At 46.9% G+C, this 26,197-nt stretch overlaps 2 protein-coding genes across 3 annotated transcripts in view; both read left to right on the top strand.

Annotated features, from left to right (window-relative positions):
* The first annotated feature begins 1,760 nt into the window (after window positions 1–1,760).
* On the top strand, window positions 1,761–21,491 carry NUTF2 (nuclear transport factor 2). Of its 2 annotated transcripts, none has more exons than XM_072346834.1 (5): window positions 1,761–1,884; window positions 10,087–10,211; window positions 11,504–11,575; window positions 14,461–14,559; window positions 20,967–21,491. In XM_072346834.1, the coding sequence occupies exons 2-5, from the start codon at window positions 10,113–10,115 to the stop codon at window positions 21,078–21,080; spliced, it is 384 nt and encodes a 127-aa protein (XP_072202935.1). In that variant the 5' UTR covers window positions 1,761–1,884; window positions 10,087–10,112; the 3' UTR covers window positions 21,081–21,491. The 2 variants fall into 2 exon arrangements, with proteins under 2 accessions (XP_072202935.1, XP_072202936.1); XM_072346835.1 differs by lacking the exon at window positions 1,761–1,884 and adding an exon at window positions 1,892–1,971.
* Window positions 21,492–22,616: 1,125 nt separating this feature from the next.
* Window positions 22,617–26,197, top strand: part of EDC4 (enhancer of mRNA decapping 4) — a 28,937-nt gene continuing 25,356 nt past the window's right edge. Inside the window, exons 1-2 of the mRNA XM_072346689.1 lie at window positions 22,617–22,772; window positions 25,888–26,044. Coding sequence (XP_072202790.1) covers window positions 22,694–22,772; window positions 25,888–26,044 — 236 coding nt within the window. The 5' untranslated portion in view covers window positions 22,617–22,693. The remainder of the gene's footprint in view (window positions 22,773–25,887; window positions 26,045–26,197) is intronic.

The following is a 26,197-nucleotide window of genomic DNA, read 5'->3' on the forward strand; positions in this document are numbered from 1 at the left end:
CTCTTGCACAGAGATGAGAACAGATGAAATTCTGGGCTAGACCAGGGTTAAAATGAGGCAGCACAAACAATGCCTAGACTTCTGCTCCTTGCAATTCTTTTCTGTCTTGCCATCCCTTTTTTTCTCTCACAGCAGGGATTTAAGGCCCGTTCCTGGGGCACCTCAGTCCCATGCAGGCAGCTCCCTTTGCTCTTCTCCACCCAGGCAGCCAGACAGGCTCCTAGCACTGCTCCCAGACACAGAAAGCAGTAGTGACTTCCCAGCAGAAATATTGCAGTTCAGAAAGGTGTGCTGGGATGGCCTCAGAGAGCAAGCTGGCAGTGGCAGAGCAATGGCCACAACCAGTCTGATTATTCAGGTGAAATACAGGCTGTATGCTCTTCTGAATGACAACTTTACCTCCCTGCTCACTTTGCCTTGGATTAAAGCACAACCTCCAGCACATTCATTCTGATGATCAGTCTGGGAGCAGCACTCACACAAATCCCCAAATCCCACTTATCTCCTTCATATGCTCCATTCTGCCTTCATCTTTTCTCTGCTTTTCACATAGCAATTCTCCCTCCAGTTCTTTCCATGTCTCTCCCTCACATGTTACAACCTTTGCTACACAAAAGGTGGCCACTAAAGCTGGGTACTCACATCCTGAAAGATGTGCTGTTCTGTTCTGTGCTGTTCTGGCTACGACAGGAATTGAAGATAGAAAATGAGCACCACGTTACATAGCCCGCAAGTTCCAGACGTGGGCCTCATGTCTGCAACGCATCAGCCAGAAGAAATGAAGTCTCCCCAGTGCTTTCTCCAAGCTGAACAGGCCCAGCTCCTTCAGCTTTTCTTCACAGCCTTTTAAGTGAAAAAAAAAGACACAACTGATGAGTCAGGATTGCTGTGTGCAAAATGTTTACCTGGATGGGAGTGTAAGTGCTCTGTGATTCAAAAAAAAAACAGGTTTTGTTCATGGCCCAAATCCTTGAGGCCCTGAAGAACTCTGAGGAAGGTGGCAGAAGTGAGTAACGTTTTGGGGGGCACTGACCCTCAGAGGTGCGTTGGATGGGGCTGGGGCTCAACTCAGCCACTTTTGGTCTGCTTTCCTGCTGTTCCCTCAGCCCTCATCACCCCCACAGCCACAGCAAGGCCTGATGTCATGGCTACATCTCCTCCAGGCCGTGCAATGCCCTCTGCCAGCCCGCTCAGCTGCTGCTTTGTGTGCTCAGCCTGAGCCCCCCTGAGGTCCAACCCCTTACAATATTTACATGTGGGAGCATCTATTTGAAGCCGTTTTTCTACCACGCCTCAACTTCTACCCAAACTGATTTCCCTAGAGGGGATCTGAGAAGCGTGTCGTGTTTCTTACCCACACACTGCACTGCGCAGCTCCTCTCAGGAGAGCTGAGGTGAACTTTGGGACATGCAGCCACACTCTCACACAGGTTCCCTACATTCCCAGGACCTCTCTGTGAGGAAATCCTGTCACCATTACGAGCCCTAAGCCAAACCCGCGCTGTTTATCCCGGCCTGGTGCCAGAGCCCGGCCAAAGGACGGAGAGGCACAGCAGCCAAGCGGGGGAGGGGAAAGATGGAAGGCTCCCCTCTGCGCCCCGCCGCAATCCCACAGTGCCCCGGGGCGCGGCCCGCGGGCGCAGCGCTGCGCGCTCTCCTTTCCCTCATTCAAATAAGCCACCGCGGGCGGCGCCGCGGGGCACGTCGGGATTTGTAGTCCTCCACGCCCATCTCAGAGTGTGGCGCTTGCGCCGGCCGGACTCGTTTTCCCGGCGTGCATCGGGGCGGGGCTGGACGGTGTGGGGCGGGGCGCGGAACTCGGGCGAGAAAGGCTGAGGGGGTTCGCGCCGCGCACGGGGCCGCCGCCATAGTGGGAGCTGCGGGGTGAGTGCGGGGGGCGGGGCGGCTCGGCGGGGCCCGGCTGTCGGTACGCGGCCTCGTTCGGCGGCTCTGCGCTGCGGGGCGTTGCCGGTAGGCGCTGGGCCGAACCCGGCCCTGACCTTCCCCGTCTTTGAGGCGGTGGCCGGGGGAGCGGGGCGGCGGGCTGGGCGAGGCCCTGCGGGCGGAGGGGCGGCGCCGCCGCCGCCGTTTGGGTGCGGGGAGGCGGTTTGTGAGGGGGATGCGGGGCTGCGCTTCCCTCTGTGGTGACCGCCGGCCTCGCGCGGCGCCGGGCTGTGTGAAACGAGATAACTGCAGGCTCCGAGTCCCAAGTTGTCCGGATTCGGGCTGAAGTTGGTGCCCGAGGCTTTAGGGCTGTGTTTGCGGTGTGTGCGGTGCGGTAGCCGAACAAAGGACAGCTGGGGGCTGGCTGCGGAGCTGGGGGCTTCGGGCCGGTCGCCGCGGCACACACCGACCTGCCTGCTGCGGCCAGGAGGCCCTGTATCCTGCTGGGGGTGACTTCAGGCTGTAGTAGCGATAGAGAGAGAAGAGGTGCTTGCAGGTCAGAAGTTACAGCGTCATCAATGAAACGCATCGCCTCATTGGAAATGTAGGTTAGGTGTGAGGAAGAAATCCTTCCCCGTGAGGGTGCTGAGGGAGAGCTGTGGGGGCCCCATCGTGGAGGTGCCCCAGGACATGGATGGGCTCTGGGCAGCCCTGTCCACATCAGGAGATTAAAGCTAGGTAATCCTTAAGGTTCTTTCCATCCTAAGCCATTCTGTGATAATACAGTAATATTGTGGCCCACTTTGGGGCTGTTCAGCTCTTTTTCACCGTAGTTTCTGCTTGTTTCATACACCTCCCTAGAAGACTACAGCTTATTCAGTGGGTAGCTTGAAATATAGTTGCTTTACCATTCATTATTCCTTTTGTTCTGAAAGCTCCATCAACTTACTGCAGTTCTCTCTAGTGGGGTTTCTGTTGTCCCTGTTGGTTATAGTAGGTCGTGTCATTACTAGTGGTGTGTGGTTATAGTCCATGTAAGGATTGCAGCCTATGCCAACAGCTCATATCTAAGAGGTGATTTCTTCCAGTTGCTTTTAAACTCCCAAATGTTGGGGTGTCACAGGTAGATTTAATATCCGCATTTGTGCACAAATGCACCTTTGCATACCCTGCTCTCTGGAAGTAGAGATTACAAAGAGACCTCATTGCAGCCTTTCAGTATTTAAAGAGGATTATAAGAAGGAGGGGAATCAACTTTTTACTTGGGTAGATAGTGACGGAATAAGGGGGATGGTTTGAAGCTCAAGGAGGGAAGGTTTAGAGTGGCTATCGGGGGGAAGTTCTTCACAGAAGGAGTGGTAAGGTGCTGGAACAGGCTGTGCAGAGAGGCTTGGATGCCCCATTCCTACAGGGTTGGATGGGGCCCTGGGCAGCCTGGTCTAGTATTAAATGTGAAGGTTGGTGGCCCTGTATGTGGCAGGTGGGTTGGAGCTTCATGATTCCTTGAGGTTCCTTCCAACCCAAGCCACTCTATGATACCGTGTGCTTGCAGAAAGCAAATGAGGAATGAAAAATGCATGATTGTGGAAGTGTGAGGTAGGTAGGTGCCATAGGAAAAGTTCTGCGAGTGTGGGTGTTGTGGTTTTTTTTCCTTCTTTTTCCAGGCATATGTTGCGAATCTGGAGCTTAACAAAGATCGGAGACTGTTGGTGTGGAGATGAGGTTTAACAAGCCGTGCTTATGTGCCTGCAAAGCTTGTTGATCATAAAATGTGCTGCAGAAAATCTTCCTTGTTTTAACGGTGTCAGTCAGTAATGAGGGAATGCTGTGACTAAACCTACAGCGGGGTAATATAATGCAGCCTTTAACTTGGTCCTCTTGCATTCAGCACCTAAGTAAGTCCACAGGACTGTGTTTTTAGGGGTGCTTTGTGCTGCCTCCTTTAGGGCTGATATTTACAAGGCCATCTGGATAAACATGCAACTGGAATTGTTCTTGGATGGGCCAAACTGTATTGTGAACAAAGGGATGAGATGGCAGTCAATGGTGGAAGACCTTGCAGGGATAAAACTGGATGTTACTTTGGGTCTTTCAGTCCATGAAGAAACCTGATTAAATTTTGAGTAATTGTAATGTAGGTTTTTTTTTCTTCTGTAGCTTAAAAAATAGCTTTTGGTTTTCTCTTAACCTGAAACAGCTGTCGTAATAGTCACAGGGATGGACAGAAGGAAACATCTGACAGCCTGCTATTTCTTGGACACGAAACGTTGTGTTGCTCTGCCTAGAAGGTGAGGAATGACTGTGGAGCAGCTGTGTTGTTCTGCCCTGTGCCCCCTGCCTTTCTGAAGGTGACCATTCTGGAGTTCCACCTGGGGAACATAGCAAGGATTCAGCCTTGTGCATTTGTATTCTGGTTTTTGGGTTTCATTGAGGGTACCATGAAATAAACAGCCGCATATAGAATCAACATGTGCGTAGCGTTGTTGCTTAACAGCAAAGTGTTCTTGTCTTACCCAGTTATGGATGAAATAATAATATATGCCCATCTATTTGAAAATCATCTAGGGTGCTTCTGTGACTCGGGGGCTGTCAGATTGCAGACAGGGTGAGCATCAAACTGAGCACAGGGAAAGCTTTTGCAGAACTACCTCCCCCGTCCATTTATTTACTAGTGTCCCTGTTCTTGCTAACGTCTGTAACCACCAAAATACACTTCGGGTTGGCATAATTCCTGCATTAATTTGTTTTAATGAAGTTGGAGGAGAGGGGGAAAAAAAAAAGAGAAAACCGAGAAAAGTCAATTATTTTCTGTATTTTTCAGGAGGAAACTGTCTGCTCCTTGTCACGCCTTTCTCACTTTCCATTTTACAGCTGTGCACATACTCAGACTTAATTCTTTCCAGGTCTGAAAGCATGTTTAGAATAATTTCTTGCATTCTTACCCTCACATTGAGATGCATTCTGTCTCTGCCCTGAGCTTGCTTTCTCTGGAGAAGCACAAGTAGGACTCAGCTCTGGCCTTCTACCACCTGCAGGATGGCTTTCCATATAGGTGAGGGGACTGGGGGAGGTGAGAGGCCTCCAAAACTTGAAGGTATTCTGCTATGGGATGGGGGGCTTTTACTCTGTGTGTAGATTGGAGTGTTGAAACAGCTTGCCCTGTGGGGGTTTGTGTTATCTCTGTTTTCAGAGGCTCTTGGGATCAAAGTGAATAAAGGCCTGAGCAGCCTGGTCTGATCTGGCCTGATACCCTGGCTGACCCTGTGTGGAGGTGGAGGTTGGAGCTCCTGCAGTTCCCCACCTGAATTATTTAAGGATGCTACCATCATTTGCTTTGTTTCTTCTCTTGATAGTGTATGCCTTTGCTAAAGGCAGCTTATCTGCTGTCGAGTGATTCTTGGAGTAGGCATTGGGTGAGAAAAGTGATGGTGGCTCCACTGTGTTCTTAGAGCATGCAGGAGGAACTCCTACTGTGGTAATTTAGTAGCAGTAGGGAAGAGGATGAAGGAAAAATAGTTGAAAAGTTATTTACTGCTTTACATTTTTCTTTGTGGCACTCTAAAGACTGCTCACTACTTCTCATTCACAGTGCATAAAATACATGTGTGTGCAACAGGAGCTGGCACAGCTGTGAGTTCTTCATTGTCTCCCTCTGTTAATCAGTAGCAAAGGGTGCAGCAATGGATGGTCCAGATTGTGTGTGGATCCCCAGGTAGCCCTGGCCCATGGCACTGGTTAGAAGGGGGCATTGCTGCTCCTGTTAAGTGGATCTTCTGTCTTCCAGAGAGCAGCCTGCCAGCTCGGTGTGTTTTAAAGCCTCAGTGGTCTTAAGAGAGCTTAACTTTGGTGCAACGGTGTATAGGGCCAGCTTTAATATTCAGGGGGTGTGGTTTGTTTGTGCTCAGATTTCTCATGGAAGCTGTGTAGTCATACTTGGAAACTGCAGAATAGATGGGGAGTCGTTCCCTTCTGTCAGTGCGGTAGAGTATTCTTTTAGGCTTTTCTCTTTTTTTATTCCTTTGTTTTCTGCAAGTAAGACTGCATTGAGCTTTTTTGCTTGTGCTTGTTGTGTGATTCGTTGTAGCTTCTTGCATGGGGCGTCCCTTGCAAAGGGAATCCAATACGTAATGCGCATAGCTAAAGAATGCTACTTTACTCACTACTACTCATACCCAAGTACTAGTCTGTGTTGATGTCAGAAAGAATAGGGTAGGGTTCTCATAGAAGTGCTGGCATGCACTTCTTGAACTCAGAAAGACTTTAAATTTGTTACCTGATAGCAGTCAGCTTGCATGTGTCCAGGCCTGATAATGCAGTAAGCACAGCTGCTGGCTAGAACAATCCTTTGAGGCCTTTTTCTGTCCTGCAGAGATGTGGTGACAGCCCATCTCCTCCCAAGGTTGCCAGTTCTCATAGGCTTCAGGGATAGCAATTTGTTTTCATCTGTCCGTGAATGGCAAAATACAAAAGTGGCTTTTCCTTCACTTACATCTCTGTGAGTAGCATTAGTACGTGCTGACAGAATCACCTCCAGGTTGTTCTCATCATTTCTGATTTGTTGAAGGAAGCTATAGGAAGAGTTTTCAACCAGACCTCGTGTTCATCCCAACCTCTCAAACCCTGGGTCAGAGCAACACAGAAGAAGGAATGAATGTAGGTATAAATACCTAAGCTGCTAAAAGATCCTATGTTTCTGTGATACTAAGCTTCACTTAGTATCAGTGCCTTCTGCTGTGTGCCAAAGCAGTTGGGTCAAGGTTTATTGTAACAGTCGTCTCTCATGTGGACCTGTATGGCTGGTGGCCCAGGATATCAAAGGATGGGGAGGGAGCCTTTGGGTTATTGGGCTGCCTTGGTTTATTTGGCAAGATTGAGCAGCAACAGAAGCACCCGGCAGTGATGCTGCAGTGGGTGGGGCCATGCAGGAGTTTTGTTTGGGGTGGCTTTGTTTGCATTGATGAAAGGCTGCCGTGGTGAACTGGGTAGTCTTGCAGGGTGTAGGTCTGAATTCCATCTGTGCTGCAGGACCTTTGCTTTGGGGTCAGGGATGTGGAAGTGCTGAGCTGCAGAAAGGCGAGTGTGAGATGAGAGTGGTGGGGATTCAGCCACTGCTGTGTTGGTCAAGAGGTGTATGAAGTATAGGAGGCATGAAGAGGGCAGGAGTTTACATTAGGGGATGTCAGTGTGTGGTGGGGAAGGAAAATTTGGGTGGGTGTCACCAAGAGGTCCCCTGCAGAGCAGTGGCAGAGCGCTGTGCTGTAACAGTGTACCATTTAAGAGGGACAATTGCTGGCAGCTGTAACCTTTATGGGCTACATTGGGCTTCTGCTTGAACACTGACTGCTGGCTGGTGTCTGAGCTGGGGATGAGCTCTTTAATATGAGCAGATTCCAAGCTATGTAACAAGTACTATGAGTCCAAGTGTTAGACTCACTGAGGCACAGTGATAGCTCAGCCTTGCTGCTGGAAAGAACCTGTGCTCTAAACTTCCCAGCAGGAAACATGAGACACCATGGAGGAAAGGGTGACGCATCAGAAAAGGAAGACAAGCCTTTTGGGGAAGAGTGTATTAAATAGAACTGTGTATGAGGGGCACAGGGGAAAAAAAGAAGTCAAAATTAACCAGGAGTCATTAATTTCAGCAGATTTTTTTTCTAGTTCAGCTCTCACTTCTCTAACAAAATCAACACTGTTGGATTTCTACAGATTTATTTAGCAGTGTTTTACTTAACAGAATACAAATACGTTTTTAAGGTAGCGAGCTTGCATGCTAATTTTAAAAGCCATGAAACCACTTTCTAAATTTAAAATACCAATCTCTTAATTTCTGACTGGCTTAAAGGCTTTCTCAGTTTCATGCTTGAACAGAAGGTGGCTGGGGCTCAAGGAGCTGCAGGGCTGGTGTACAGCTGCAGCTTGGCTTTGTGTGATGATGCAGTGAGCTCTTAAGGGGGAATACATGTCATGGATTAAACAGATTTCGCTTAGAGCCAACTTCTTTTACATGCAGAAGAATAAGATGGTGGCTGCTGTTTATTAGTTAGATACTGTTTAATGAGATTCACACTTGAACGTTTGGGAAGGATGTCTGATACTTATCTGTGTTCGTGGGGTGGAGCTGAGGAGTTGATGGGCTACAGGAACTGAAGTGATTTTTCACTTGGGCTGTTTGCTGCACCAGCCTGCTATCCCAGACTATTGCCTGTAGGTACCCTCAGGTCTGGAATGCAAACAGCAGGCTTTAAAAAACCAAATACTAGTATTTCTGGGTTTCCAAACAAGGCATGGGCATCTTCTCTCACTAGCAGGAAGTACAGGGAGAAGTGCAGTGAGGGCGTCAGAAGGCTTCTGCAGAAGCTGAGAGGGAGGTTGGCATGCTTGTATGTGATCCAGGCTCTCCTTTCTCCTGTAAGGACATATTTTAGAAGACATGTGAGCTGTGCTGCCCTGCCAGCGTTCATCATCTTCTCATAGGAAGCACAGAAACCTTGTGCCTGGCCATGGTACAAAGGTGAGGAAATGTGAGCAGAAGTACAGAAGTGTTCTTGAAGGCTGTGCTGTGTGTCACTCACTTGGGCTGCAGCTTGCCCAATGAGGATTACAATGGAAGGATAAATCCTGAGGAAGACTTGCTGAAGCTGGGGTGCTTTCCCCAGGACTTTTGAGATGGGGACAGAGAGGTTAGAGGTAGATCTCATCTTCAGCAGCACACTGGGAGACTTATGGTCAATGTCCCAAGTGCTGGGAGGGCACCGCAAGGCCCATCTGCCTCTGCTAAGGAGATCTCTGCTGGTTTGGGTTGTGTTCCTCATTCATTGGGCATGGATTTGTCTCCCACCTGCGAAACAACAACAGGACTGTGCAGCCAGGGCTCAGCAAGTCAAAACCAATCCCATGGAGTTTGCTTAGTGTAAGCCAGTGTAGAAGGGATGGCATTAGGGGGAACAGGGTGGTAAGAAGGCTTTTTTTTTTTTTGATTGTGAGAGACAAAAGCTTGTAGTCTGTGCTACATTAAGAATTCAACAGAGATGGACAGGATAATGACACAAAGGCAGAATGCTCGAGCCCATAGCAGTCTTGACATTCATTCTGGATCCTGAGGTTTCTTCTGGAAGGTATGTTGGTGTCTGCAAGGTTTGTTCTGACAAATGTAGTGAAAGAGGACAATCCCATGTTGCATTTTTGGTTGATTATCGCTTGTAGGGAAAACTGAAGGCCTTGAACAATGAGCTCATGCAGATTAGTTCCCATGGGATCATTTGGTGCATTCTTAAAACCCAGTGTGCTTGTGCAAATTCAGGACCGAGGCAGCTCCCCAGCAGTGTTGTGTGGGAGACCTTTGCTACATCTGGGGAGATTCACTGGCAAATCCTTCCTGTGCTACTCATGCACAGTCTGGAATTGTTGTGTAGCTGGAGAGCTGCTGCTGCATCTTCTGAGGTGTGGGATGAAGGCTGTTTGAAAGCAAGGAAGTGACTTTAGAAAGGTACAAATTTCAGTACAAGCTGAGGTTGTCTGCTTCATGGTAAGGAGTTCCCGAGTTCAGTGCTGGCTACATTGACTGAGCGGTTGCTGATGAGTTAAGGATGTTTCAGAAATGGGATAGGTGAGTTTCATGTAATGTTTCAGGGAAAAAAGAAGTAAATCAATGCTAATAGAGCCAGGTACCCATCTGTGTGAGGGCTGTACTTCTAATTAGCTTGCTAATTGCCATGATTCTAGGAAAGAATCAGACTGAGAATCATGTAACAATATGGGGAGATGGCATTTTCTCAGTGGAGCCTGTAGGAGCAGCACATCCCATGTAGGTCAGATGTGGAGAGCTAGAAATGCAGAGTGTTTTAGTTGAAAGGAATGTTCTTCTAGCTAGGGGAGATCTTAATAATTTTACCACCATGTCTTGAAATGATTCCAGTTTCAATTCTGAACACTGAGTATACCTCAGCTTTAGTGATGGGATAATAGAAGAAAGCAGGTCCCAAAGCTAGGCTGTGCTATGCAGGTAGCTAGTGGAAGTGAATGAACTCTGACTGTGTACCACTAATAGGATACTCTTTGTAGAGATGCAGAGGTGGTGTTGGTCATTTTCCTCAAGAATGATTTTGGCCAGCTGAGGCAGTCTGTGTCCACTGATGCTGCAGCCTAGTGTTACTCTTGTTTATGCAATTTCTCTTTCTCATAATCCCTTGTTTTGTTTTACAGTCACTGGCTGCAGGTGAGGATTCAGAATGGGAGACAAGCCTATCTGGGAGCAGATTGGGTCCAGCTTCGTACAACATTACTACCAGCTTTTTGATGCAGACAGGACTCAGTTAGGAGCAATATATGTAAGTATCTAATAAAGATACCCTGTCCCATCACATCCCCAGAATTCCTTATTTCGATGTGTGGGAATGCTTAGGGTGGGATAGTGGGTTTTATCCTGACTTGGAATATCAGTCAGTGCAACTGCACCTGCTGAACTTGCAGTTTTTACCTCCAGAAGATGCAGAGTGCTCTGTGTGATTACTGGTGGTGAGGAATGCTGCTGGGTGGCTGAGCTGTTCCAGCAAGGCACTCAAGTCTGACAAGTCTTCCAGCAGCATGTCCTGTTTTTCTGACCCTTGCTGGATGAGTCATATGAAGATTCACCAAGTTTTGGAGGATTTACGTTGTAAGAACACCATCTGATGCCCCACCTTACACCTCAGCAGTCTCTACCAACACTGATAGCATTTGCTCTTTGGATTCTTACATGTTTGCAAGCTGTTGCCTTGTTTTGACAAAGGAACTGTGAACAGAGAGCCTATAAAGCAGGGACAACCAAGTAGCCAATGTTTAATCACAGCTCTAAATATGAAAGTACTTAGCAGTTCCTGTCATGCCATTACTAAAATACTTCAGATCCTCAGAAGACTGGTAATAAGTACAGACTAATTAATTCTGGAAACGTGGCCATCCATACAATGAACTTGTGCTTTTTTTCTGCCCTTAGGGCATTTTTACCTTTCATCAGCATTCAGTGGAGGTACCTATGCAGAAGCAGACTGTGTTATGCAGCTCATCGATGTAGTGTTTGGTGGAGTTCCATGAATATGAGGCTTTTGACATGTTGCTGTTGCACCTGATGTTGTGTGCTCTGCGCACTTTCTCTCGTACGTGGGAAGAGCTTTTAGGCTGAAGCATCTCAATCGTTTTGTGCCACACAGGGCTGGCAATCTGTTAAAAAGCCTTTTAGATGCACATTCCACTTTTCTGGGTGTAAATAGGAAATGCAGGTTGGTACCTTAGTTGACTGAAGTGTGGTGGTACAAGACTTTATATCACGCTTCATTTTTTCTCTGTGTGCTTGACTTGTGCCCCATACTCTTAGACTTTTTCATGAAAGCTAACATAGATCCAGAGCCAGGAACTTTTTTGCTAGTTGAATCATGATAATGAAACTTAATCTACTTGATTTCCAGCTGACAGTTCTAAACGATTTCAATTGCTCTTTGTGGTTTCTTTCCATCTCCCTTTGAGGTTGTTTCCAAATAGTTGGATTCTAAGGATACGTGCCAAGAAAGCAAAACCTCTTAATAAGATTTGTGAAGCATTACCTAAACGAGGCTGATCATTCTTGTTTTCTCTTTTCCCTCAGATTGATGCATCATGCCTTACGTGGGAAGGACAGCAGTTCCAGGGCAAAGCAGCTATTGTTGAAAAACTCTCTGTAAGTCTTCAGTCCTTCCTGAATGTTTTGGGAGACAATGCTATAGACTGTGAACTAGCTGCCTCTTAAAAATGTGATTTAAGTTCTATAGTGAGGAACCCGGGTTACCCTCAGTGCAGCATACCTTGTTTTTTCTGGTATGAGTAGTTATGGTTATGTTTCTGTACTGTGAAGCCAGGGTTTCTTCTTGCATCAAGTCAGAGGAAAGCATTTTGTAACGTATACAGACTGAAACCCTCCATGTTTTTGTGTTAAACTTGGAGAAGTTTAGTCTTTTTCAGATATGCCTCTTCTTTAAAAATGGGTGTGCTTATAAGCTGTCGTGGGACCTGAAACTTTTTCTTGTGCAAGATATGTGGAATATGTGCTTTATAGCTCCCATTATGTCCTGCTCAGGGCACAGTGTGTCAAACAATGTGACACAGTTTCAGGCTTTTTGTTTTGCACTTTGAGAAGAAAATCTTTGTTATTTGTCTGTGTGTGTTGTTACACAGCTCTTCCTCCTGTGTTTTGGGATCAGTACTTTCATCTGAGGTATCTTTAACTGATAGGCTGAGATTTGCTCTGAGGTCTGAGTTTTAGGTGCCTGCATTGCTTTTGAGAAGGCCACACACCTCGGAAATAGTACAGCTTGCAACTGCTTGCTTCCAGATGAGGCATGAGTAAATAGTCACGCTCTGGAGTTGCTTGTTTACTCATTGCTCCTCAGGCAGCAGGCTACCAGCCATTTGGACATCCAACTAGCTAAAACTTGCATGGCCCCAGCATCTCAGGCTGCTACCTTGGATCTGGTCCAGTGCAGATCAGCCTATTTCCCACCAGAGTGTTGTATCATCTTTGTCTTACCTTTTTATGGTGGAAGTCAGACTTCGTGCATTCACGTTTTTGCTGCACAGTCTTGCTTGGTGAATGGAGGCATATTTCTTTCCCCTAGGGAAGTATTTTAGTTAATTCATCTGTTTAAAGGAAGGAAGAAATGCAGTAAGATTATTTTGTGCTCTCCCGTACTGTGGCTTGTTGTGGGACTCTAGCATCTTAGCCTGACTCTTGCTCTGTGGCTGTCAGCAACAAGCTGTGTGGGTTTTGTTTGCTCTTTTAGCCTAATTTGTGCACCTGCTGTCTTTGTGCTTCTGGAGTGTCTGAGCATTGTTGGGCACATGGCTGAAAGTTTGGCACTGGAGTTCTTTTGCACTTCTGTAACCCTGTGTTCTTCGGTACTGGGCCTTAAACACAAAGAGGCAGGTTTTTCTCTTGGCAGCAAGATATCTGCTGTATTATAGCAACACTACAGCACCTTTCAGCCTGCTCTGTCAGATGATGCTGATACAATTGGACAAGGTCAAAAAGACATTGCTTTGCAAGCACTTGTGCACCTGCACCCTTGTTAAAGAGTGGGAGCTGACATGCATGCCTTCTGTCTTAAGAGGTGCTGGATGGAAGAATCATTTCAGAACACCTGTTCGGTTAGAGCAGTTGATGTAAACCTGTAGTTCCAGGAGCTTCGTGGAGCAGGGAAGAAGCTGGAGTGGGTAGCTCTAATGATAGAGCGCTTGCAGACAAGCTTTAGTGTTGGGTGAAATATCTTGTGTCTCTTGAAGAATCCTGCTACAGTTGGGTTGTCTTGTATTATCCAAACTTATCCAAAATCTCTGCCAGTAAGGCCTTGGATTTAGCTTATTGCATGTAGTAGGCTTCTCAGGCTGGACATCTTATAAAGTGAGAGTAGTGCTTGCAAGTGTGGTCTCTGCACTGTGAGGTCCATCAGAGAAAGTCAAGAATAGGATGCTGGTAGCTTGCTTCTCGTACTTCTGGCTTAGTCTGCAACCAGGCCTGAGTTTAAACTGCCCCGAAAAAACTATGTTCTTGCAGAATTTCTCATGACTTAAAAGAAGGATTCAAGCTTTGCTTGTGGCTTTTCACTCATCAGCCACTTTTACTGTACTCTGCATGTAAGGAAATGCTTCTCTCTGGTACAGGTGGATACCATATGTGACCATCCTTCTGAGGTAGTTTCCCTTGATCTTAAATATTGGTGATGCTGGCAGACCCTACTCAGTCCAGTCACCATATCCCAGGAAGAATAGTTTGTTTGGCTGCCCAGCCATTAGGACCCTTTTTCTCTGATGGGGTCAGTCAGCTGTCTTTGTACAGGTACCATTGTGCCCAACAAGACTGTCGCAGTACCTGCTTAACATGTAGCTGTTGTGCTAAGGCCGGTTATGTAGTGCTCTCATTTGCTGAAGGATGGGTGTGTGATGTCCCAGCCTATGCTTATGCAGTGTGCATGCCCAGTCAGCACATTCAAGTTCAGGATGGTGACCTTGGAAAACGTTCTTCAAACTAGCAGACTCATTTTTCCAGTTCATGGTAGTTTGGCATTATTAACCCAGCCAAGAGGAAATACTGGAGGCTTTATTCAAAGCTGTTCTTGAATAGTGTCCATTTGCAATTGGAGGGCTGCTCTGTACGCTTATTTTGTTCCCCTCAGTCCTGATCCTTCCACAGTTGTGTTCTCTCTTAGCCAAGGATATAGTTTCCTTGTATGCTTCCTGAAACCTTATACTTGTGTGGCCAAGTTGGTTGCTCATGTTATTGCTAGTAGCACTCCTGTCTTCTCTACTTATGTCTCTGCCTTCTAGGAAGTCTTTAGAGCTCTTTCCACTTCAGGGTAATGCAGAACTTGTCAAAGGGCGTGTTTGAGTTTGTCTTAAGCCTCACCATGACACAAAGTAACTGTTATGATCCACCCAGCTGAGTAGTCTTGAGTTGCAGAATCTCTCTATGCAATACTACTAAATACTGTCAAATACTTTGTAATGTTGGATATATGTTTTGTGAGTTCAACAATGCAGTGACTCTGTTTGTTTTTCTACTTTTCATTACAGAGCCTTCCTTTCCAAAAAATACAACACAGCATCACAGCACAAGACCACCAACCTACACCTGACAGCTGTATACTCAGTATGGTAGTGGGACAGCTTAAGGTAAAGCAGTAAGAAATGCTTATATCTTAAGTTTTTGCAGGATACTAAACCACCCAGTTTCTGGAAGTAAAATACTCTCTCCAATGGGGAAGGAATTCTGGTGAGGTTGCACTGGGATGTCATTCTTTTGCTGTTCAAGTTTATCAAGAAAGTACTTCAGATAGCTAGCACTAGGTAAAATCCCTTGTAATTTGACTGTCATTGGCTCCTATCCAGCAAGATACTGTGGTTCTACTACATGGTGCACACATGTAACACGAGGACTCAAGAAGCATCAATATTTTCCTTGTTCTGTTGTAAGATTTTAGTGTCAGTTGCACTCAGACGCATCACTACACTGTTCCTGCACAACAAAAGCATCTCTAATAGAATATTTTATAACATTTACATGGAGCTGTGCTAGTGTACATCTTTTGTTACTTGACAACTCTTCGGTAAGACCACACTTTTTTGCTCCCATAGCATACAAATCCATAACCCTGGTGTTAACCTTGGTAGGCAGAAGCAGTGGGAATGTTCCCTCTTGAGTTCAAATGCCTCTTGCCAAAATCATTTCTTGTAAGGAAAAGCCAGAATAGTTTTCAGGCTGTAGTATGGTTATGCTGCTGTTTAAGTTGTGGTACCGAACTGCATGAGCTTGCTCAATCTCATCACCTTTTGAAGAAGTGTCTGCAGCCCTGGTATGTTATGATGCAAGTTAATGATACTACTTAATGAAAGTTGTTCTAAAATCTGCAAAAATATCCTGTATTTAAGAACTTGCACTCAGTGGGCAGTGTTTTATAACTACAGTGATTTCACACTTTTAAAATAATGATCAGAACAAGATTTGTTGGAGTTTGGTCCAGCCATGCTGTCAAGACTCCAAAGCCATGCAACCTTTAGAGTTGCTTTGGGTCCTGTTTCTCCTAAAGTAGCCATTTAGGCTTCCTTGTCCTATTAACTTTGAATGGCACTTCTGTTAACCTCCAACAGAATGTACTGTTAAGAAAACCTAGGACTGAAAGCTTAAATCTGTTTGCCTAGCAAACATTTTTTTGGGCATCCACTTCTAAGGCCAATGCAGATGGCTTTGGCTATCCTTAAAGTTGCTCCTGTTTCCTAACTGTGAGTTGGATTCCAGCTTTCTTGTTGCTCCCTCCTGCTTGCTCGAGCTCAAAAGAGTCGTGTGTGCTCACAGAAAGCACTGCATTGCAGGGCAGGTGTGAGGTCAGACATGCTGATCTCATCTGTTTGGTGTCTGGGTGTGCACGAAACTCAGTGATGTAACCAAGATTCCTTTAAGGTCAACGTCTTGGGCCACTCACAGCTGCCTCTGGTTGTGCACGGTCATGTTTTTAAGCTTACTGTATAATCACCAAGTGGATCAGAGCTGGTATTAAAATGTGTGGTATAATATTCAGAAGTGCCGTTCCGCACTGAGGAAGTGTTCAGGAAGACCAGCATGATACTTATTACAGGTGGACAAATGAAATACTCAGCAAGTCTCTAGCATGATGCATATAGTAACCACTCTTGTCAGTACATGAAGCTGATTGTCATACTTAGGAAATGCTTTTTCCTGTGCATGCATGCTAGCAATCACTTTAGTACACTTTAGTGCTGTTGTAGATAAAGGTGATTGAGCACAGCTGGGTTCGGTAAGTAACCTAGAGCTGGTGAGTAGCTCAACCCATCTGGAGTTTGTATTGAACAGGGTATGCTTTTATGCAGGGTATAGCATAAAAACACAGAGCTGCACACTTATCTTTATTGAAAAGTAACCTTAATGGTGTGGCTGTTCTGTCCAGCCTTGATTGTCTTAAGGAAAAAGATCCATAGCTGGATTTGGAGGGAAAAAACGTGTCACTTACTGTTTAGTTTTCCTATTCACACAACCAAATTCTTGAAAGCTCAGTACAGTTAATGCATGTGCTTTTGAATTCTCTATTTGCAAAGCCTGTGTTGTTGTATATAGTGGAGGATCTTGCAGGAAAATAACTAGGCTGAAGTACCTGCAGCATGCTTTTTATGAGTGGTCATTCTTGGCCTTAACTCTTAACTCTTTAGGCCTTTCCCTTTGGTGTGGGATTTATCTGTGGTCAGTTGGTAACCATAACTGTCCTGTATCAAAATCAGGCTGTGGGTCTGTCTCTCTACTGTTCTGGTCTGCAGCCTTGTGTGCTCATACCAATATGATCTGTAAACACGGAATATCTTTTGGAGCAATCTGGACTTAAGGGGATTGGATGCAACAGCTTCTTGGAGAAGACATTATAGTGTAACAGAGTGCATCTGAGTGGGTGAATGATGCCTCTAGTGAGGGTCAGACTCCCTGGCAGAAAAAAACACAGTGAGGGCTTTTATCAAAGGGCATATTGCCAAGTAAATATGCAAGATCCTCTCTAACGGTTATTAAGATAGGCAGTAATGTGTTCAAGCCTGTGGATGGGTAATAAATGTGCCTCTGCCTACTTCAGTTCTGCTCTCATAGCCTTTTATTGCTGTTCACTATGTGTGCTTGCTTGCTTTAACTATTAAGATTGAGCATCAGTTTAAATCTTCAGGAGTGAGATTCTTTTGTTGTGATGCTAGTTCTATGTTCCTCCAGCATGTTACCCAGTATTTCCAGTGTGCTTCACCTAGTAATATATTTCTCCTGTCATGCTTAGGCAGATGATGACCAAGTTCTAGGCTTCCAACAAACGTTTTTGTTGAAAAATATTCAAGGTGCCTGGGTGTGCACCAATGAAGTCTTCAGGCTAGCTCTCCACAACGTGTAACCTCTGCCTTACCTCTGCTCCCTGCAGTCCTCACTGTCCTGGTTGAGTAAGGAGTGCCTTCTTCTGGCTCTTCTGTCAGCTGAGCTTGTGGTGGCTGAGAAGCATGGCTATGGCTTGCATATTCTCAGAGCAACATGGAAGATCTGCAGCTCTATCTGAGTGTGAATTTTGAAGTGTTGTGGAATTCACATGTATAACTAACTAATATGCAGTGTTACTTTTTCTTGATAGGGAGAGGAAATTGGTAACCCAAATCACTGGATGCTTTTGCAATGCATGTTGGCTACTTAAAGCGTTGCTTAAAGCCTGTTAAATGAGGCCTAACATCTGACAAAATCTGTTCTCTTTAGTCACTAGCCTCTCCTTTGAGACAAAGATAGCTGCAAGTATGTGCTTCAATTAATACTTCCTCTGTGGGGGTGTGGATGGAAGGAGAGTACCTTCTTTCCAGACAAGAAGGTAACAATTTTTTGGGGGCTGGTAAAATTATTCTTTGGCAGCTACACTTGGATTACAAGATAGTGCAGCATCTAATACTGTGACTCACAGTTCTGTGAGGTGAGGACTTCTTACAGTTGCAAACCTCAAGGCCAGAAGGGATGTTGGAAGAGCTGGAAGAGGTCAAAAAGCTGCCAGGGTCACCAGTGTTTGAGAGCTGGAGTCTGGAGAGGTGACTGAGGGCTGTGTACCTGCAATGTGTAGATGTAGGGTAGTGTGGTACTTCTGCTAATGACTGGAAGTTCAGTATCTCCACTGACCTGAAGCAAATTCTTGGTGGTGCCAAGCAATGTAATGAAGGATAAAGGCTGCAAACCACAGCTTGGGAGCTTCAGACTGGACACAAGAAAACAACAGTACGTGACTTTATTGTGGGAATTAGTAACATGCAGAAGAGCAGCTGTTTGGGGAAGAACTCTTCATCTTTTTTCACGTGTCCAGTCCTGAATTACGTAGGGAAGGAAGAACTTCCCTCAAGCCAAAGTGCTACCAGCTGGGGTGTAGCTGTGCTTAACACGCGTGGAGGAATCCTGTTCTAAACCAGGCTGTTTTTGTAGAGGTACATTCATGTCAGTAATGAGTAAGCTCAAATTTGGTGAAAGCTATGTCAGCATCTTCTAGTAGGTGCCTTGGTGACTTCAGAGGAGACTAGAAGGCAACAGCAAGTATACAAAATGCTTACTAATAGCTGTAATTAATGCTTAGTCAAGCTGGTAAGATTCTGCCTGGTGATTTAAATTTAAGCCATTAGAAGGGAGCTGAAATGAACCTGAACTCAATTCTGGCTTAGTCAAAAAAGACAACGTTAATAAAGTGCTATCAAATACAGGGTTGCATTTCAAACTTCAGTGTGCTCAGCTCTCTTAAAGGTTCCAATGTGTGCAGTATAAAATGAATATCAAGCAGTAGCAAGACCTGGGATTTAAGCATTATGTCTGGTACCTGGGAAAGGCTAGAAATGTCACACTCCCAGACTTGAGCACACAGGACGCCTCTTCAGGGTGGATATGCAAGCATCTTTCTGGGCAGACATAATGATGGTAATTCCCCTGAAATAATTGGTGTGACTGCTGTCATATGTGCTAACGAACAAGATGGACAGCCAGTCTAATTCAGCACAATTGCTGTGTTTGCACTGTGTTAATTACTGTGGAGCCTCTGCCCAGTGTGAAAGAAGGCTTATATCAGCATGACAAAAAACTGCTCAGTTCATCATGCTGTTGAACTGTGACTTTATTAGCACTTGTCTTGATGATTTTTCTTTCAGCAACTCCAAGCCAAAATAATGATACTCCTGCTGCCTTATTCTCTGACTGGAGGAAACCAGATTCCTCCCTCACTCTGTCCTTCATGATTTATTTGCTAGTAGTTTATCTTCCCCACTTGCCCACTTGATCACATTTTTTTGCAAGCTAGAGTCATTCTCAGTTTACTATGCAAGTTATGTAGCAAGCTTGGTAGCTGGATCATCTCTTACCCATTTCTGGCCTTTCCTTATTCTACCTTTTTTCTTTTCCTTTTTTTTTTGTTTGTTTGTTTTTAATGTAAGAAATGCATGCAGGATTTGTATGTGGGTGCTCTGTGCATTTGTGTTTGCATAATGATGGGCTTTAGTCTCTGTTCCTAATAACTGCTGACACTCTTTGTCATGGTGGCTGGTGATCTCTGAGCTGCTGTTTCTAAGAAGTTACTCATAGAATCATAGTATATCCTGCGTTGGAAGAGACACTCAAAGATGGATTCTGGCTCCTGGCTCTACACAGGACCACCTGAAAACCAATTTCAGTATCACTTTCCTGAGGGACAACAGCTAATCTAGCACCCTTTTTGGTTTTCCTCCATGGATATCCTTGGAAATACATCCTACATGGATATACCTCCTCACACTGCATATCACATACCATATTTTTCACTAGTTTTTGCTATGAAATCCCCGCAGTTGGTTTTAGATTGGAATTTTCTTACTGTGCTTCAGTCACACGCTCTGCTATGGGTGCTGCGGCAGACCTCCTGCTCCGTGATGTGGTTGCTGTTCTTAGCAAACTCCTCAAAGTTGTCTTTGTCCCTCAGTCAGTTTTTCATCTACATACCTTCCACATGTTTAAAAAGATGTTTATAGATACCAGTTCTCTTTCTTCAGTCTTTTCTTTTGCTTTTCTTGCTAGACAGGTAGGCCACTCAGTAAACCCTCAGCATTTAAACAGCTTGTTTCACACGCTTCACAGGCTGCTGCTTTTCAATACTTTCTTTTTATGCTTTTCCCCCCTTTTCATTTTGAAAGCTTAAAATCCTCCAAAAAGGCTATTTTGAATACAGTATGGTCAGCGTTAGGGGATTGTTTTGTTACTAGATCCTATGCATTGTTCAGATTAAATCCTATTGTGATCTCCACCTCATATTGAGGCTGAATAATGTTTCTGATGAGACTGGTAAGCAATTAGATTGCAGAAACAGCCTCCCTACAGTACTATTCAATTCAGTACTATTGATATTCCTACTTCTGTAGCCCCTTATTCCTGTAAACATAGCACTGAATTGGCAGAGACAGAAGGTAAGGCACTGCTGGAAAGATTCTCTGTGCTTTTCAACACCTCCTTGCAGCTACAGCTGCCATTTCAGAGTTGGTCCTGGAAATAGCAGCAGGAAGCACTTTGTTGCTGGCCAGCTGTACCTGCTCTGGGAAACCTTTCAGAAGCCTGGATCATTACAGAGAGTCTTCAAGCAGCGTTGTTGCTGTTGGCTTCTAGAGCAAATCTCTTTTGAGATCCAATCCAAACTACAACCCGTTTGAATACATGTCATCTTAGGCTTGGTTCCTCAGGCAAGGCCCAAAGAAAGTCTGTAGTTGCACACAGTGAGGCAGGCACGTTTCCACTGATGTTGTGAAGTTGTTGGAATGAGATGTTTGTAATTATTCCACAAAACTCTAACAAACCATCCCAGGATTTCTGTCGTTGGGCCCCAGGTGTGTGTTTGCAAACAACTTGGAACGGGACCTCTGGTTGTGTGAGTGTCTCAAGGTTATTAGATACCTTACAGCATGCAGTGTCACTGTTAGCATTAGCTTTTAAAGTTTTCTTACCGTGTGTTGGAATCCATTTCTCAAGACAGAGCATTTTTTTGAACATTCTTCCTTTCTTTCCACAGGCTGATGAAGATCCTATCATGGGATTCCACCAGATATTTCTATTAAAGAACATCAACGATGCCTGGGTTTGCACCAATGACATGTTCAGGCTAGCATTGCACAACTTTGGCTGAGCTGGCGACCCCGAGGCACCTGTTCTTCTTTTTTTTCCCCCTCCTCTCCTCTTACTGATATTATTCACACTCACAGAACATTCCAAATATCATACACAAACCTGCAGCACTGCAGAGCGCGAGCAAGCAAGAGCTGTGACCTGCCCTTCTGCTGAGTTTACATTGTCACTAGATGAGTTCCTTGTGCATGATGTTTGGAAGTTAGTTAGCTGCATTTGACAAGAGAAATTTGTGTTGTACCAGCATGCCTCGGAAAGAATTGAAAACGCAAAAGGTTGTTGTTGATGTACTGACAAGATGCTCTATAACCCAAAGAATTGAAAGAACAGCAGCCTGTACAGCCCAGATACAGATTTGTTCAGATGTTTCAATGCTACATTACACAATAAAAACATGAGATTTTTCTTAACAGTTTAAATAGCTTTAATGAGTTGGATATTGAGTATGTGGTGACGATGTTAGGTTTGGGTACCCCTCATCTGCCTGGTAGGAAGACACCTTTGTGAACCTGGAAGCTTGATGGTTTCCCCAGTAAAGCCTGCTTAAAACAGCTGAATTCCTACTTCTCAGCAGCTCTTAGAAGCTTCCAGCTCAGCTTGTAACATTGCTTGATGGGTTTGATCTCAGCCGTTTGGTTTTACCAATGCAAAACCCTCAAGTAATTCACAAGGCTGACAATTGTGGTAGCCCGCAGTTAACCTTCGTGACATCTCTTGTGTTAACCCTCAAAGCTGAAGAAGCTGGCTGTGTTTCTTCACACGGGACAATACTCACTTCCAGCTCAGCCTTCTGGTCCATCCCATCGTGCCCTTCAGCCCTGAAGTCCTGGCTGGATGTGCCGTGTTTCTGTTCTAATGTTCCTTATACAGCCAGAGCTGGCTGGTAGTAGTACGGAGTATTCCGGTGTGGTTGGCTGTCGTGTCCCTGTCACCCTGCAGGTGGCGGCGTTTCGCTTCTGAAGGGGTTGAATAAACGGATCTTTTCTGCATCTGAGATAGCACGAGAGCAGAGTCGCTGCTCCTTTACCTGCAGACCCCACTAAGCCATCTGATCCGGGTTTCCGAGGGCTTCTCATACCTTGCTGAGCTCAGTCTGAGCATCTCAAGTCTATGAAACGCAGTGCTTCCCTTTCCCACGCTTCTAAGAGCAGCACGACGTGCTCTGCTCTCCTGTGATCTTATAGCGTGCCTTTACCCAAAGCAGCTGTGGGTGCCCCAGGCCATGGATGGGCCTGGGCTGGGGGACCGGGGGTTGGGGTGACTCCCCCCTCCCTGGGCAGTTGTGGCACCGCCTCGCCGCTTCTTGGCAGAATGGGGCCGCCGCGTCTCTCTGCTACGCGAAGCGGAGGACGCCTCACAGCCGCGGAGCGCTCGTACCCCCGCAGAAGCCGCTCGCGATCCCGTTACGTTGCACGCTGCCCTGCCCGGAAGGCCGGGCCGGAGCTCTGCGCTGCCGGGGCGGTGCCGATGTTCGCCCCGCCTTCGCCGCGCCCGGAACCCGTTGTCCCGGCGGAGGTTTCCCGCCGGAGCGGCGCCAGCGGCGGACCGGAGGCGGAAGTGTGGGTGGCGGGTAGGGACGGTGCGGCGGGCCGGGCGGGAAGCGGGCCGGGCCCTATGGCCTCCTCCAACAGCATCGACATTGAGGACGCCACGCAGCACCTGCGGGACATCCTCAAGCTGGACCGGCCGGGAGGTGAGCGGCGGCGCGGGGCCCGGCTGTGGGCCCGGCCCGGGCGGGGTGAGCGCAGCCCAAGGCCCCGCGGGTGGGGCCTCGCTCGTCCCGTGTTCCCGTAGCCCGGGGCTGGATCGGCGGTACGGAGCCGAGTTGGACGCTTGTTGGGGCCGCAGCTCAGAGCTGTGCCGAGCGCTGCGCCCCTCGCTGCGAGAAAGACGTGGAGGACACGGAGCGTGTCCGGAGGAGGGAGCGGAGCTGTGAGGGGTCTGAGCACAGCGCTGAGGGAGCGGGGTGGGTCGGTGTGGAGGAGATCAGGGGAGAATCGTGGATCTGCAGCCCCTGACGGGAGGCTGTGACAAGCAGAGGGTGGTTCCTGGGTGAGAGAGTGATGGCCTCACGTTGAGGGTTAGGTTGGATGTCGGGATTCAGTCCTTCTGTGAGGCAGTGGCACAGCTGCCCAGGGGAGGCGCCGTCCCTGGAGGTGCCCCAGAGCTGTGGGGATGTGGCACTGAGGGACGTGGGCAGTGGGGTGGGATGGGGAGCTGAGAGGTCTTTCCCAACCTTGAAGACCCTATGACTGAACTCCAGAGCAGCTGCCACTCATGCTGCGTTTGTGTAGCCTCAAGGCCCAGAGGTTGGTGTGGGGCTGTGGTGGAGCAAGTGTACAGAAAGGCAGCTTCATAGTACAGCTGGGTTGGAAGGGACCTTAAATCCTCCCATAGCCCAGGTGTCCAAAGCCCCATGCGTGGCCCTGAGCACCTCCAGCGATGGAGCACCCACAGCAGCAGTGCCAGGGTCTCACCTCTCTCTGAGTAAATTTCCTCCTAACATCTAACCTACATCTCCCCTCTTTCAGTTTGAAGCCATTCGTTATTCCCTTGACCTCCAACTATCAGACTGTGTAAGAAGTCACTTCTATCTTTTTTTATGGATTCCCTTTAAGTACTTGAAGGACACATCGAAGTCTCCCCAGAGCCTTCTCCACTATGAACAAGCCCAGTTTCCTTTGCTTTTCTTCCAGCCCTCTGAGGGTTTTCATAGCTCCTGCACCAGTACATAGGAAAACAGTTGAGAGGAGGAGGAGGAGCAAACAGATGGCAGGTCAATCACAAGCACTGCCCGTGTAGTAGCACATAGAGTTGGAAGAACCAGACGAAGTCAAATGAAAAGCAGAAGGGCCTCTGAACCTCCCACGTGATGCCAGAGGAAGGGGAAGCTTCTGAGACCCTCGACAGAGAACAGAGACAGTCCTGTGAGCTGCATGTGCAGGGCTGGTGTTGTCTGACGTGAAGCTGCTGAAATTCTCTCTACTTCCACTTTCTGGTTCTCTTTTAAGTTTCACTTACACATTTTGATGTCACATGGGGTGTAGCTGCTTTCCAAGGCTATTACCACAGTGAAGTTTTGCCATGTTAGCTGCAGGCAGCTCTGAGCATTCTTTCCCAACACGGGTTTTTCCCAGTGTTGGTGTTAATGTTTTTGTTCGTGTACCTCCTGAACACCGAGTCCCTTCCCTTTTCTTGTGCCTTCAGGGTTATGCTGGCTTGGCTCCCACTAGAGCAGTGCAAGGGGCTGAGCACATTCCCCAGCTTCATTCCCACTGTGGTGCTCATTGGCCTCTGGAGAGCGTTTCCTTCTTCCCTTCCCTTGGAGCTGATGTCACTACCCTGCTGTCCATAAACACTGATGTGAGCTATTCCTGTTGCTGCAAGCAGAGTAAAGCGTGTATCATCTTTCTCTGTTGGCCTGGGTGCTTTTCCATAGTGAATACTTTCTTGCTTTTGGCTGCAATGGATAAATTGAAGCTGATGGAAGCTTATTGCACCTACCAACGTGCTATAACAGTCCTCATCAGCAGCAGCAAGCTCAGCATGGGTATGCTGACTGGTTACAGGGCTGTATTCTGTGGCCTCATGCTGTGTGGCTGTGCTGCTGTCCTGTCCACACAGGATGGGTAACTGAGGTGTTGTGCCCAGGTGTCTCTGTGCTGGGATGCCCTGGAGCTACACAGGCTTGTTGTATCCATAGAGTGGTTGTTGATTTATTGACCTTGTTCTTCACCAGCAGGCAAGTTTTAAATGTTCTTTTGGCAAGCGAGTAATAGTTGCAGTTATGGCTGTAGGCAGCATTGCTCGTGCTGATGCATTAATGCCATTAAGGCTTTTTGGTAATAGGAAGATTGCCTTGCTTTCTTGGGAGCCACCTCCTGCCCCTGGTTTAGGTGTGTTATGTGTGGCAGCAGCAGTGGGGCTCACAGTCCTGCGAGCTGCTGTCTCACAGGAGCTTTGCAGCACTCGTTACCTGGCAACAGGACGTGGGATTTCAGTCTTTCAGTGCGAACGTTTCCAAGACAGGTGGCTTTGACTTCTGTGCAATCACATGCAGGCACTGGTGGAGTGAGCTTGCTCTCCACTGGGGATGATCAGCTATTCAGGGGACATGGAGGCCACCAGGCAACTTGCCCTTGGCCAAAGGTATGAAGGCAGGGCACGTACACCCCTCAAAGCAGAGACGAAGCTCTTGAGTAAGTGGTTGCTTTGTCCTAAACTTGAGTGCTGTGAACTTCCACGTGCTGAGTAAACTGAGGGGCAGCTGTGGGAATCCCGTAGGCACAGCTGCATGGTTTTGTAGCTCAGTTGCTTGAACGCCTCTGGCCTTTAAGGTCGCATCTTAGAGAATGGTTTTGGAAAGCGTTATTTCCAGCTGCCCCCAAGTGCTGTATGTGCTGCTGTATGCACTGCTGGACTGCAGAGATCTCTCCAAAGAGTGAGAACGCACCGGAGTTAGAAATAACTTATCGAGAACCTTTTGGCCGGGAATGTAAATATTAGATTCAGTAAATCTGAATTGTTGTCTTAGCCTTTCTGATCCAAGAATGTTACCTCCTTGAGCCTCATAAACTCCTCATTCCCATTCATTGGTCTCTCTGGTCGGCTGGGATTTCTCATGTAAGACAAGCACTATGACTTCAGCCTTTTAGGTAAGTTCCTTAAATGGGAGGTCTTCCTTTTCTGAGCCAACTCAGTACTTTCTACCTGACAGATCAGTAGAATCTGACCGACAGGAGTGTATTTCATGCAGCACTATTTCTTTTAAATGAATTTTGTGCATGGTTGGTTGTGCTTTTTCCTAGGTTCGGTGAATGAGAACCAGAGACCGTCAAGTTCCTATAATGGAGACCTGAATGGGCTGCTGGTGCCTGATCCTCTCGTGGCTGGAGATGGACCTTCGCTGACGAAGCCGGTGCACCGCAGCATTTCTCTGGGAGCTGTGCAGGAGAAGCAGGTCATGTAAGTGTTGAAGAAAGGCTGAGAGCAGATAAGAAGCAGCTAAAAATTACTGGTGGTGGGCCTGGGTGAGCATGCTGGGAATCTGAGCAAGTTTTACATTGAGCTGCGCTGACAGCTGTGGTTTGGTGCCGATGCACTGAGCCCAACTGCTGT

The sequence above is a fragment of the Excalfactoria chinensis genome, chromosome 11, assembly GCF_039878825.1.
Source record: "Excalfactoria chinensis isolate bCotChi1 chromosome 11, bCotChi1.hap2, whole genome shotgun sequence".
Taxonomy (NCBI): domain Eukaryota; kingdom Metazoa; phylum Chordata; class Aves; order Galliformes; family Phasianidae; genus Excalfactoria; species Excalfactoria chinensis.

Bases quoted from the DNA above. Each gene is read 5' to 3' on its own strand.
- NUTF2 (XM_072346834.1), top strand. From the start codon at position 10,113: ATGGGAGACAAGCCTATCTGGGAGCAGATTGGGTCCAGCTTCGTACAA. The intron at 10,212-11,503 runs GTAAGTATCTAA...CTTTTCCCTCAG, and splicing joins CTCAGTTAGGAGCAATATAT to ATTGATGCATCATGCCTTAC. The intron at 14,560-20,966 runs GTAAAGCAGTAA...TTCTTTCCACAG, and splicing joins TGGTAGTGGGACAGCTTAAG to GCTGATGAAGATCCTATCAT.